Source organism: Echinops telfairi, unplaced genomic scaffold (genome assembly GCF_000313985.2).
Source record: "Echinops telfairi isolate 266 unplaced genomic scaffold, ASM31398v2 ScPeMD7_3533;HRSCAF=4204_0, whole genome shotgun sequence".
In the NCBI taxonomy this organism is placed as follows: domain Eukaryota; kingdom Metazoa; phylum Chordata; class Mammalia; order Afrosoricida; family Tenrecidae; genus Echinops; species Echinops telfairi.
In genome coordinates, this window is record NW_022107431.1 from 33506376 (window position 1) to 33520304 (window position 13929).

The window sequence follows — 13929 nt, forward strand, 5'->3', positions numbered from 1 at the left end:
CGGGCTGGCGCGCCGGGGGAGCCCGCCGCCGCGCCGCCCGGAGCGATGAGCGGGGAGGCGAGCGAGGGCATCACTTTCTCCGTGCCACCCTTCGGCCCCTTGGGCTTGTGCACCTTCGCCGAGGGCAGCGGCAGCCGGAGGGGAGGAGCGGCGGCGGCGACCGTGACCGCGGAGGGCGAAGAGCAGCAGCTGGCACCGCCGCCGCCGGGCAGCTTCTGGAACGTGGAGAACGCCGCCGGCCCTGGCACCAGCTGTCCAGCTGCCAGCTCCGCGGGCAGCGCCATTCGGAGCCGGGGCAACTCTGGTGGCGGGGGTGGCCGACGCACCACCGTGGCATATGTGATCAACGAAGCGAGCCAGGGGCAGCTGGTGGTGGCCGAGAGCGAGGCCCTGCAGAGCCTGCGGGAGGCGTGCGAGGCCGTGGGCGCCGCGCTGGAGACCCTGCATTTCGGGAAACTGGACTTCGGGGAAACCACGGTGCTGGACCGCTTTTACAACGCAGGTGCGTAGGAAACCCCTGGCCATCTTTTTTGTGACCGGTGGCCACATTTTCCCCTGTTGCCCTTTGGAATCCTTCCTCCCGACCGCCCCAAGCAGGAAGCACACTGGCTTGCTACTTATTTACTTCTTGCCCCACCTTGGGGACAGCGAGGAGGGACGTTTCGTGACGCTCCTCGTGGCGCTGGCCGCAGCTGGAAGAGAGAGAGAGTGTATGTGCTTGTGCAAGAGCTTGTGCGTGTTTGTGCGAGAGACCTGTTGAGCCGGCCAGCGCCGGGTGCAGGGGCCCTGCGGTCCCGTGTCCGTCCTGGAGGCTCCAATTCCTCCCCAGTACTAGACGTTGGTCCCGTACAGTCCCGGTCTATTCGGTGACTCGGTTTCGCTTCCGTTAGGTTTGCCCCAGGTTTTCCTTCAACCTGTTTTACTCTGGCTGCTTTAGCCAGCGTTCCCGTCATCTCTACCGAACCAAGTCATTCACATTTTCATGTCATGTCATGTCATGACCTTCCCAACTCATTTTACCTTCAGCCAGTTCTCATGGTTTGAATCTGCCATCGCTTACTACTTCCCCACGGGTTTCATTCACAAATTTGTGTTGGGCGTCTGAAGGGAGAATCAAGACCTGCTTTTTCATTCTCCAAGATACCAAGATGTGTGTTTCTTGGCCTGGGAATATTTGCAACTTTGTTGCAAATGCTGCTAAGCTATCTTGATAACTAAAATTGGATTGCCCATTAAAATGATTGCTAGTACTATCTATTAAAAAATGCCCCTTTCAACCTGTGCCAGATGTCTGGAAATGGTAAGGCCAAGTGCTGGGGTCTGAAGCAATGAATGGCCCGTTAGCAAATGTCAGGAAGAATAACATGTTATTGCAAAGAACCTTCAGTACCCTTACAATCAATATGGAGAGCATTTCGGATCTAGTTTTAGAATTGCAGGTGGGAAAGTTGATTTAATCGTGGTTTTGAAGAATTAAGGTCCTGTGCCAAAAAAGGACTTTCTTTTCCAAACCTGCTTTCAGTCTTTTCCTCTGCAGTCTCTTTGAAGCACCTGAAGTTGGCTTATGCCAGTTTTGGAATTCAGCCAAAGCTGACTATTTTAAGAACAAGAGAAGCTTCATGTAAGGAAGCCAGACTAAATAAACCCAGGCTTTCTGGACCGGGTTTATTTTGTACAGCCTTAGACTTCATAACTGAACATGAGTGTAATATATTATATCTTGCTTCTTGGGGTGGTTTGCTATAAAAGTTATATAAACATAACTTTCCTAAAAGTTAGAGCACCCTTATTTCGAGGTTCTCATTTGGAAACACAAAGGAAGCATATCAAAGATGTGGGCGAAAAGTGATGGGTGTACTTGAGCCTATTTTCATTGCAGTGAGAAGTGGTGGTGATTGCTACCCCCTCCTCTTTCTTTTTAAATAGGCCTCTACAGCCAATCTTAAACCTTAAGCTAATTAAAGCAAGTTTCCTAACAAGATTCACTTACTGTTTATCCTCCAGAGACTGCCTCTGGGACAAGGAGGGAGGAAGATTCCAAAGGTCCTGACATTTCAGTTGTATTTTATTTAATTCCCCAAAGCAGCCTGTGAAGGGAATACTTGTTACGCTTGTTAGGTGAGAAAAATGAGGGACACACCAGTTTGAGGGCACAGTAAGAATCCTAGGGGTACAGTGGTCAAGGGCTTGCCTGCTGACCTATAACAGACGGGCAGTTTGAACCCACCAGCCGCTCCATGGGAGAAAGCGGAGCAATTTGTTTCCCTAAAGATTCCAGCTGGAAACCATATGGGGCAGTTTTACTCTGTCCTGTAGGGTCACTATGATGCAGAATCAATTCGACAGCCCCAAGGTTTAAACGACATCTGCCGTCCGGTCAGATGGAGTAGGATTCCACCACAGGTGTCGTACCCTAAGATTACGGTTGGGCCATGTTGCCTGCACTGAGGTGGGCTCCTGTATTCCAAGAATCCTGGGAAGTGACTCATGTGGCAGGACCTTCTGAGCCATTGAGGTGCAGTAGGGAGCAGTAGGGAGGGCGTCCCTGGACAAGACCCTGGTGACTGGGCCTCTTCTGTCCCATTGCTTCCGGTAATCTACAAAGGCCCCATTTTGGCCTCAGCTGGTCTGGGTGACAGGAGCGCCGCGGCCTTTGTTCAGCATGAAGATGTGACAGCCAGGTGTTTGTGATCGGGTGTGTGTTTTCATCCATACTCTTTGTTTTTCTAAACTGAGGGCTGCAGAGTGTGATAATAGAACCGATCCCCTTCTGCCTTCTCAGACAAGGCTTGGTGCTCTCTGCCAGGGGTGGACAGGCTTTTTATCTCTGGAGGCTCAAACTGAACAGCAAACCCACTGACAGTGAGCCGATTGTGACGCACTGTGACCTTATAGGACAGAGTGGAACTGTCCCGTCGGCTCCCAAAGCTGTGAAGCAAACAGACTGCCTCATCTTTCTCCCACGGAGTGAGCTGGTGGGTTTGAACCACCAATCTTTTGGTTAACTGTCAAGCGTGTAACCACTGCAGCAGGGCTCCTTTGTCAAGACCCAGAGAGTACATATGTTAGCTTTTGTACTTCATAAGGTATTCCTCACAGCTACTCAACTCGGCTGTTCTGAGAGGCGCCGTAAATAAGACCAAAAAAAAAAAAAAAAAAGGCCAGTGCTATGTTTGAGTCAAACATTTGGAACTTAAATTTTCATGGGTGATAAAATATGACTCTTCTTTTGATCCCCAACCATTTGAAAATGTAAAAGTCATTCTTAGTTTATAGGTCATGCCAAAATGTGTCACCTGCTGGGTTGAGCCCGGCTGGGGTGGGGGTAGGAGGGGGTGGGGGGTGGAGGTGGGAGCACGCAGCCTGGTGGCCTTTGCTCTTCACCGCCTCCTCCTTGCAAGCTGAATCATTATGATATGGTGGGAGATGGAGCCTCTGAATGTTGCTCAATTCACGCTGACAGTTGAGTAAGGCCCTTCATCTTCTCAAATGGTGGTTCTTTGCCTGTAAAATTGACAGGGGGTGGAGGTCCGTGGGGAATTGCCCTCAGTTTACAAGCTTGCTTCACGTAGGCCTGGCACTGTACAAAGGCATGGAAGGCGCCACAGTGCTGGGACTGAGCATAGCAACAGGAGTTTCCTGGATCGTCTTTCTTGTGGAGCAAGTCACTAGAATTGCAGGAAGTAGTGGAGGGTCTGTGACGTTCTCTCTATCTCTGAAAGCCTGTACTTGAAAATTACAACATCATTCATATTGCTGAGAGGACTCTCTGCGCCCTGCCCACTCCCCTACAAGCTCTCAGTGGCTGGGAAGGCAGGCTGTATGTGGTAGGGTCCTTATGAGGGTCCATACAGAGTGAGTGGAGGTCCGAGGTCCTTGAACTTCTAGAATAAGATCGAAGGTGGAGTGAGTTTGAGGGTGCCACCCCAGAAGTGACCTCTGAAGCGAGTTTGCAGGGGACAAACGCAAGACATACTTGAACCCTGGATTTAGAAGGGAAACTGGTGCTGAAATAACTCAAAGCAACTAATAAGAACACGAGTCTTGGCTACATTTTCACAAAATGAAATGCTTCACACGAAAATATACCCTATTTTTGTATCAACCCGAAAACCCCAAAGCTGCTGACATCTGGTTGATTGAGTCATAGTGACCCTATGAGACAGCATGGACGTTGCCTTTCCCCTCCCCCCAAGGCCTTCCAGACTAATCTTCACATAGATCAGCTGGTGGGTGTGAAGCCTGAACTACTAACCTTTTGGTTAGCAGCTGGGCACTTGATCCTTTCGCCACCAGGGCGGCTCTTATCTTTGTAGACTGATGTATTTTACTAAGAATAAACTACCTTCTTTAATGATTTTCACTGCTTCTTCCCCATTTGATTTTTACTGAACTCTGTTCCTAATTACTTGACCGTCTCTTTCATCGCCATTCTGAGAAAACACTTCTGCTTTGTTGATGCTTCTATGGACGTTCTTCTTTACATATGTGAGAAACTCTGACTCGGATGGCAAACGCCAGGACAGCAACACCTCTTCCTAGTGCCCAGCTAAGAGGGGGCCGATCTTGTTACCGGTAGGTAGACCCCAGCTGACAAGGTCAAAAACAATCTCTTTTCATCCAGAGTCTCCCTTCTTGTGAGGGATAGCGAGGATGCTGTTGTTGAGTTGGTGTCCACTCGGTGAGCCCGTGTCTGACAGCACGAGTCCCAGTCCGGCACGGCCCTCACAGGGACGTGTGAGCCCCTTGCTGCAGCCCCTGTGCCAGTCCATCTCCTGGGGGGACTTCCTTTTTCACTGAGCCCCTTCGTTACTGCCATGCTGTTCTTCTCTGGGGCTGGCGCCCCCTGCCACCCTGTCCAAAGTGCAGGAGGGCTGTCTCGCCGTCCTCACTTCCAAGGGGCATTCTGGCTGTACTTCTTGAAGAGAGACGTGCTTGTTCTTAGGGCAGTCCACTGGACGCTCAAGCTAGAATTGCCTTTATTATTCTCCCATGAGAAAAATGATGAGAAAAATTGAAGCACAAAGGGCTGTAGTCATTCATTCATTCTTGTGAAACCAGTTAAGGTTGATAGCTGGAGCCTGGGGCACATTTGTCCTCAGGAATTGTATTATTGATGGCAGATTGTGGAGTCTGGGAGGACCAATGGGAAGCTTTGTTAACTCGATGTACTCCAATTCTGGGACCCATTCACTGTTTTAAACTTTGTTACTATGGAAACTTGTATTCCTGGAGCCCAACTTTGAATGCACCCTTTCCTGTGGAGGAATCAGTAGCTCTTGCTTTGATTTGCTATCGGAAGCACGTTGGTACGACGCAGGAGCAGGAGGTTCGATTGATGGTGGTGAGGCAGCGAACAAAGAAAGCCCAGGAGAGCTGAGGCTGCATGGGGAAAAGAGTGCTGGGGAGGATGCAGGTGGACGAGATGCCAGCGTGAGTTCCATTGAGGGACCTGGACCACCCCCTTGGACCAGCTCCTTGTCACTGCTGCCCTTTCCGCTCCTAACCTACAAATGATTAAGCCTTCCTGCTGATGGGGTGGGGACAGGTGGGTGATCCAGGATCACTGCTTCGCTCAAGGTCACCTCCCTCCCTCTCAGTGGGCACATGGATTCCATGAGACTGTCACCAGCCAGTCCAGCCCCATCACATCCTTCCTTAGCCCTGCTCTCTGTAAACTTTAATCCCACACTCTGTCGCCTGCACTCTAGCACCAGTGGACAGGAAGGAAACACAGGCTGGCTGAAATGTTAAGACCTTGACTTTGACATTGTCATGACAGTTATTTTCCTCTTAGGTTCAGCATAGAAGTGGCCCACTGATGTCATGGGGTGGGCCTGGGGTCGGGTAGAGGTGTATGAGACCCTCACTTGGACTTTGGCTCCACTTGCCCCCAGCAAAGCACCTAGGCCTTCACATCTTATTTGGTAACAAAAAGCCCTGATACTGTATTCCCCCCAAACTGTGAAGTTCTTGAAGGTCTTCCTTCCCACTCCTGCGTTTCCTGCTTTCAAATCCATGGAGGCGTTTGTATTGCCTCAAATGCTTCCAGGGGGAGAATGAAGTCTGTTTCCCAGCTAGTGTTTTCCGTGGGCCTGTAAAATAAAGTGAAAAAAGACAAATGGGAGGACTAACATATGTTTGTCAATCTTTTCATTGTTCCAAGTACAGATATAGAGAAAGAAAAATTCCTTAGCTAATCATCTGTGCAGGAGCCCTGGTGGTATATAAGCCCTGGTGAGATGGACAAGCACATAGCCAACAAATGTGCAAGCCCTTCTAGGGCACCTGCCAGCCGTTCCTGACTCCCAGGTTCCTGGGTGGTGTAGTGGGCATTGAGTTGTTAAAGGCAAGGTCAGCAGTTCAAACCTCTCCACTGCTCAGTGGGAGACAGATGAGGCTTTCTGCTCCTGTAAAGATTTACAACTGCGGAAACCCCAGGGTGCAGTTGGACTCTGCCCCATAGGGTTGCTATGAGTTGGAATTGTCCAGAGGGCAGTGGATTGGGTTTTTAGCCATCTATTGCCACCGTTTCTTTAAAAAAAACCAACAGTCTTATGCTAAGAAAAATGGAGAGGACATGACCTTAGAAAAGCAGTCCCTGGGCGGTATAAATAGTATATGCTCTTAGCCCTAACCTAAAGGGTTAGCATTTGATTACACTCAGAGGGTAGTAAGTTTGGGTTAGGAAGAGAAAGGCAAGGTCATGGTTGAAGGAGGTGAAACTATTAGTGGAATCCCTGCTGACATGCTTGAGGTGGGGGGAGCATCCGGGCTGTGCCCCCCACCCCTAAGCCTCCCAGCCCTTCTTTTGCATACAGGAAATGTCACAGGTCATGCCAGTCAACCTGGCAGTGTTTGAAGCTAGCACACAACGTCCCCCCTAACTTCATTCTTTTGTTCCTTCTTCTGTCCCCCAAGAAGCAAGCTCTACTTATAGTTTCAAAAGAGCAAAAGTGTGTAAGCACTAGAGTGCAAAACCTCTGGAGAGGAAGAGGTTAAAAAGAGAAAGCTCCCAGTCCTCCACATGGCAGCTGTGGGCCACCCCACTTGAAGCCAGTGCTCTGGGCTGCCCCTTGTTTTCTTGGATAAGTTGTCAGTCGAAGCCCAATCGGGACCTGTCCAAAACAGACTCTGGTTTTCCGAGTGCCCATCTCTTACCCCAAACAGTCAACTACAGATGGTGCTGGCTGGCCCGCTTCCCGGCTCCTCGTGCCTTGTTTGTTCGGCTTGTCCATCTTTGGCTGACATGAGGCATCCGTTCTTGGTGGTCCCACCTCTAGGGGAAGCTTGTTTCTGGGTTGGCATTGTGACTGGTGCCAGCCTGCTGGGAGTTCTTGCTACATACAGTTCCCCTCTGGTGGCTGCAGACATTGCCTCCTGCTTCCTGTTTCTGAGGCCTGGTTAGGGGCCTGTTCAGTTCCTGTTTCTGGTTTGCAGGATCGAGTTGGCTTGCAGCCCCTTTGCGGAGCTGTGTGAGATTGACAAGCACAAAGCCAGATGAATGTGCAAACCCTTCCAGGGCACCTGTCAAACTGTTTCTGCCTCCCAAGGACGTGTGGTCCCTAGTTGACCCTTCAAGCACCACTCGCAACCTGGAAACCCGTCATGGGAGAAAGCATGTGGCCACAGGGACTGCAGGCCTGAGAAAGGCTGGCGCCACAGAGGAGCAGTTGCAGGGTACCTTATCAGCCTCCGCGTTTTTTTACCGGGCCTGCGAGATATGCCAGCCACATCTCCGCTCTGCCCTGAGCAAGACGAGAGTTGGAGATGTGCTGGCAGTGGGCACCGTTGCAGGAACCCCCAGTATATGACTGTTGGGGAGATATGGGGAACCTACAGCTTCAAGAAAGCAGCCTCACTTGCTTGTAATTTGCACATAGGTAAGTTGGGGAAGCTACCTGTATTTAAGAAAGATAACCTTTATCTTCTGGGCGCCAAGTTCCATCGGGCAAAAAATGTATTAGTGGTGATGTTCACTGAGCTATTAACTCACTCAAACACTGAGGGAGTAGAAAGCCTCATATTTCTCCTGAGAAGCAGCTGGTGGTTTTGAACTGCCATTCTTGCACTTAGCGGCCCAACACATAACCAGGGGTTCAGTGTTTCATAAACGAAAACAGCAAAAAGAAGTCAAGGCAAAACGATAAACGATTTAAAATTCCCAAAGTTAATTTTTGTTGTTGAGGATATGCACAGTGGAACATGCACCAATTTGGCACATTCATTTGTTGATTTGTGTTAGTCAACTTTTCTCTCAGGCTCGGGGTGCTAACTGGAGAAGTGGGTCCAAGGACATACCAAGTGATTACAGGAGGAAGAAGGATAGGAGACTTTAAAGTGGGATGTGATTTTAAAGTGGGATGTAATTATTTTTTTAAAAGTGTTTTTTACGAACGAATGCTTATATTTTAGGATAGTTTATAGAAAGCAAAACTGAAAAGCTGCATAGCTCAAGCTACACTGATCATTTTCTTAGGGGACCCAGAAGGAAGGAGAGAGAATTGACGTTAAAAACCATCTCCTACTTAATGACATCCTAGCTGAGATCTGTGCCACATCAACGCCACAGGAGTGACACAGTGCCACAGTAAACATTCCCTTCCAAGCAGGCATCCCTGTGGCACTAGTTCATCAACAATGAGGAAGGAAATTTCTTTCCGGAAGGAGTTATATTCCTTAGTACAGGAAGTCTCTCAGAGTAGTTTGTAACCAGTTATATCAGCATCTCCAACACTTGTAGTGGCCTCTCTTCCTCTGAAAATGCAGAAGCACAAGAGACACCTCCCCTAGTGAGTGTGGCTGTCAGGCCACCTGCCCATTGACCCTCACACCATATATACCCAAGTGTTTTCTAAGCCAGAGGATTCGCCCAATTTAGGAATCTTGATTTACCCATTTCTTATTTTAAACACACACACACACACACACACACACACACACACACACCAACAAGCGTAAGTAAACACTTGCATCATACAGTTTTTTGGTTTTTTACTCACAGCCTCTGATCTGTTTATTGCGCCAAATATTAACTTGGAGGCCTGGCAGCCAGAGCTGGGAGTGTGGCTCCGGATGCCCATGGGCCACTGCTTCTCCCTCCAGCTGGATGCTTTCCAACTGAGTTGGTCAGAATGGCACTGAGGCACTGAACGGTGGCATCGATGTCTGTCAGTCGTCATTATTCTGTTGCGGTTGGTTTGTGGTGACCCCAGGTGTGCAGAGTAGACGATCCCATAGGATCTTCAAGGCTCCACATGTGTAGAGCAGCCTTTGTGGAGCAGGTGTGAGTGTGTGTGTATGTGTGTGTGGTGTGTGTGTGACCTACCAGACTTTCAGCTCGTAGTCAAGCTCTTAACTGGCTGCACCACCCAAGCAGCCTCAGTGCTATCTCACCCTCCTCCTTTGATAACCTTGCTAACTGCATAAAATAAATAGAGGTGGCTGTGTCATTACTTGTACTTGACGGTTGAGGAAATGTGAAACGCCTCCTTGGAGAGCGAGTGCATGTTTTGGCCACAATTCACCAGTCAAATGGTTGATGAAGAATCTAACTCTGGGCCCAGCTTCCCGGTCCTCCAAGTGGGCTCCCTTGTAGCACTGTCCCATTGCCCGTGTGGCCGTGTCAGAGCACGTGTTCTGCAGAAGAGGATCAATTCTATGCCTTTGGGCCATGAGAGAGCCAGGGTCGCCTCTTGCTAACGAGTTTCAGTGCCTTCTTGTTAACCTGTAACATGAATGATCAGAAAGCTGACTTGGCTATTTCTGCATCAGTATCAATGAAGGAGCTCAGTGGCCCAGCCAAGCCCTGCTTGCCAGGCTCTGGGCCTGGAGAAAGATGGGGTTTTCTCCAAACAAGTCTTTGGCCATTTGCTCAGTAGAGTAGTGAGAGCAAGTGCCAAGTCAGAGACTTACACAGCCCTCTCTCAGAGTGAGAGAGAGAGCTGGTGTTGCATTTGGGGGCAGTTCTTTCCATTGGCTCTTCTGGAAAGTTCTGTCTTCTGAATCTGACTCGCTTTCCCTTGATGGGAGAGCAGAATCAGACTAGTGGAGTTCTGTTCATGTTGGCCAGTTCACTTAGTAACTGCGCAGCAGATGCTCTGGAGAACGGAGGGAAGGAAAGTGTGGATCTGTAGGAGGCTGGTGGTTTCTGACTTACATCTGTTTCCGTGGATCTTCCTGGATGAAGTCAGGGGGCATCCGCTGGACTCCTCGTGCCAGCTCATTCCTTTTTAAAAAACATCTTTTAAAAGCTGCAAGTCCTAGCACAGCTTAATCCTTTGTTAGAAAGTACAGACAGTAATGCAAAATCGACACTTGGCTATCCCTCCCAAATATGAGAGAGGTGTTAAGAAATTTTGATGCATTTGTGTTGCCTCTCCTTAAAGACAAGATATGCTTCGGGTACAACTTAAGGCTCCTTTCTACTTTATCAAGTTTATTTCTTGTTCTTTACAATGCGAGTTAAGTTATAATTTTCAAAAAGTTAAAATTAGGAGTAAACATTATAAACTCTGAGGAGGGCTTCAAAATGTTTGTGGATAAACGCCATTATCGTGGGGTTCCATTTTTCCAGAGCGTTTTTGGTGCCCCCTCAGATGGGTCAGTTACCCAATTTTTATATGAAATTACTATCACACCTATTGAAAACTATCTCAAATAACCTGCCACGTTTATGAGAAAAAGTTTAAAATCTTCTACAAATGCTGATAGGATCTCATTGTAGTGACTTTCAAAAATGTATTATAATTTTTTAATTAATGAAAAATCTAGCATAGTAACTCTTATGGAAAATGTAGTTACTGCCTGAAATTTGGAACTTTTAAATAAATAAATAGATAGATTGATTGATTGATAGATTAATTTGTCCTGAATTTAAATTCTCTTATATTTATCTTTTCACTTATAAAAAATATATAGGCCAATTTAGATCATCACAGTATGCCAGCAATACCATTTCAATGTAGATTTCTTCAGGCCTATTGTCTATCATACACTTGTGTTGCTTCTTTGTTGGTTCCAAATACCAAGTTATTGAAGGGTTGGGCCACAATGAAAATAGTAAACATAAAAAAAATTCCACCTAGTTGATAAATCCAATAGCTGTATCGGAGATACTGTTGGTATGGACCCTATGGTATATATAAAAATGGAATGAGGTGGAAGTTGGACTGTCTCTGATGGCTGTAAATAACATTTATGAATGTGTACTTAATTTTTTTAATCACTTTATTAGGGGCTCATACAACTCTTATCACAATCCATTCATCCATCCATTGTGTCATGCACATCTGTACATTCATTGTCCTCATCATTCTCAAAACATTTGTTCTCCATTTAAGCCCCTGGCATCAGCTCCTCATTTTTTCCCCTCTCTCCCCGTTCCCCCCTTCCCTAATGAACCCTTGATAATTTATAAATTATTATTTTGTCATATCTTGCACTGTCTGACGTCTCCCTTCACCCACTTTTCTGTTGTCTGTCCCCCAGGGAGGAGGTTATATGTAGGTCCTTGTAATTGGTTCCCCCGTTCCATCCTAGAATGTGTCCTTTATATAGCACTTCTCTTTAATTTGGAATCATATATGTATATATCTCCGTAATGTAGATTAAGGATAAGGTGACCAGATTTTAACATTGGTAAAGAGGACACCATTGATAAACTCATATCCTGGCGAAATAGCCACATGGCAGCCGAAAGCTGTATACCCTAGCTTGTCGTGCATTCTTTCCAAAAATTGGGACTTTTAAAAAATGCCGTGGGACGTGAGAAAAATTGTTAAAAATCTGGACTGTCCCGCCAGAAGCAGGACGTCTGGTCACCTTAATTAAGGTGCCCTGGTGGCATTGTGGTTATACATTGAACTGCAATCTGCAAGGTTAGCAGTTCGACACCCCTAGCCACTCCCAGGAGAAAAACAGGGTTTCCACTCCTGTAAAAAGTTACAGTCCTGATATTGAACTTGTTGGAAGAGGAGAGTCCTGTCTCAAAATAAAGGGTCCTGGTCCAAAGCAACCTGAGCAGTTGTGAAAACTGTTTCTTAGTGGTCTGAGCTCTGAAACTACAGCTGATAGTCTAAGAGGACATTTGGAGCAGTGGCGCACACTCAGATTGCGCGGTGATGGAGACCCAAGCAAGGTGGGCCAGGGGCTTTGGTTTTGTGACTTACTCTTGAGTTGAAGAGGTGGGTAAAGCCACGTGTGCCCGGCCGCACAAGGTTGATGGACGTGTCGTGGAACCAAAGAGAGCTGTTCCAAGAGAGGATTCTGTCAAGCTGGTGCTCAGTTAACAGGGAAGAAAATTTTTGTTGGTGGCATGAAAAAGATGGCACCATTGACACCATAGAAGTCATGGCGGACAGGCAGGATGGCGAACAGAGAGGATTCACTTTTGTAACTTTTGATGATCACCATACCATACAGTTGGCAAAATGAATGTTCAGAAATCTCACACTGTTAATGGGCATACTTTTGAAAAGGACCCTTTCAAAATAAGAGCTACAGTCTGCTGGATCGCAGAGAGCCCGTGGAGGTAGATCTTTGCACCCTGGGGGCCGTGGAGGGAGCTGGTGGAAGAAGAGGCTGTGGTGGTGGAGGTGGTGGCAGCAGGGGAAGTTAGGGAGGGAGTGACGGTGGACTTATGGATCTGGAGTGATGGTGGCAACTATGGTGATGGTCCTTGTTACAGTCGTAGAGGGGCTATGGTGGTGGTGGACCAGGGTATGGAAAACAGGATGGTGGGTGTGGTCGTGGTGACAGGATATGCTGGTTCTAAGGAAAGAGGAACCCTTGGCGGTGGAAACTATGGTTGTGGTGGGAACGGTTATGTTTTTGGAAATTACAATGAACAACAGCAATCACGTTCTAACCCAGGAAAGGGTTACTTTTGGTGAAAGAAGCTCAAGCAGTCCTTAGGGTGGTGGTTATCGATCGGGTGGTGGAAGTAGTGAATCTGATAGCACAAGGTTCTAAAAATTCAGCAGGAAGAGCTACAGTGCTTAGCAGAAGCGAGAGCGCAGGAGTGGTCAGGAAAGCCGCAGGTTGCTCTGAGACAGTCGTCCCAAATGCAGGAGAGGAACTGTAAGAGTCTGCCCCCAAGGAGTGCTGATCCATCTCAGAAAAGTTACTGGAGCTTCAACAGGAAACCCTTCCTGTCGAAGGGTTTTGCACGAATGCAATGTAGTGTCAAGTCGATTACATTCCTGAGGTCTATCTGTTGTAGCTGTGTCTTTCCATCTTATCAGGTATATTGCCCTGGAGATGATGGTAGTGGTACCAGGAATAAAAATTAAGGAATTTTAACTTAAAAAAAAAAAAGGTTACCATCTCGGAAACCTATAGGTGCCGTTCTGCCTTGTCTTAGAGGGTTGGCTACTCTGAGTCAGCATCGACTCAATGGCAGTGAGAGGTGAGGGCGATCAGGCTCTACAACTGATTAAGTCCAAGGGGTGTTTGTCTAATTGAGGGATAAATTAAAGGAATAACAGACAAGACATACAAGGGCTCACCTCCCCCATGGTGACCGGAACCAGAGTGAGGAAGTAATGTATCTCTCACAGACTTATATGCAAGCCACAGCAAGCACATACATACCCGGAAAGGGTTGTATTCAAGGCATACACGTAACAGGAGGGGATGAGCTAGGGCTATATGTGCAACAGGAAGGGGAGGTACTAGGGGCATACCTGTGACAGGAAGGCACATAAGATGGGCAGGAAGGCTAAAGTTAAGATGATGGCCTCACCTTGGTCATGTCTGAGCTGGCTTGACCTTGGGTGTCCCTGAGCTCTTCTCCAGGGGAACTATTAGTCTTATCAGAAGGGAGTGGGCCCTACTTAGGGTGGGACAGACAATAGGGTCTGATTGCTCTTGTTGGCAGACAGCCTTCAAGCAATTTAACTGTCAAGCATATATAGTAGCAACCATGAG

At 47.8% G+C, this 13929-nt stretch overlaps 1 protein-coding gene across 1 annotated transcript in view; it reads left to right on the top strand.

The window, feature by feature from the left end:
- Positions 1 to 33: 33 nt before the first annotated feature.
- Positions 34 to 13929, top strand: part of MAP3K5 (mitogen-activated protein kinase kinase kinase 5) — a 230658-nt gene continuing 216762 nt past the window's right edge. The window contains exon 1 of the mRNA XM_045294594.1: positions 34 to 502. Within this exon, the coding sequence (XP_045150529.1) occupies positions 46 to 502 (457 nt within the window). The 5' untranslated portion in view covers positions 34 to 45. The remainder of the gene's footprint in view (positions 503 to 13929) is intronic.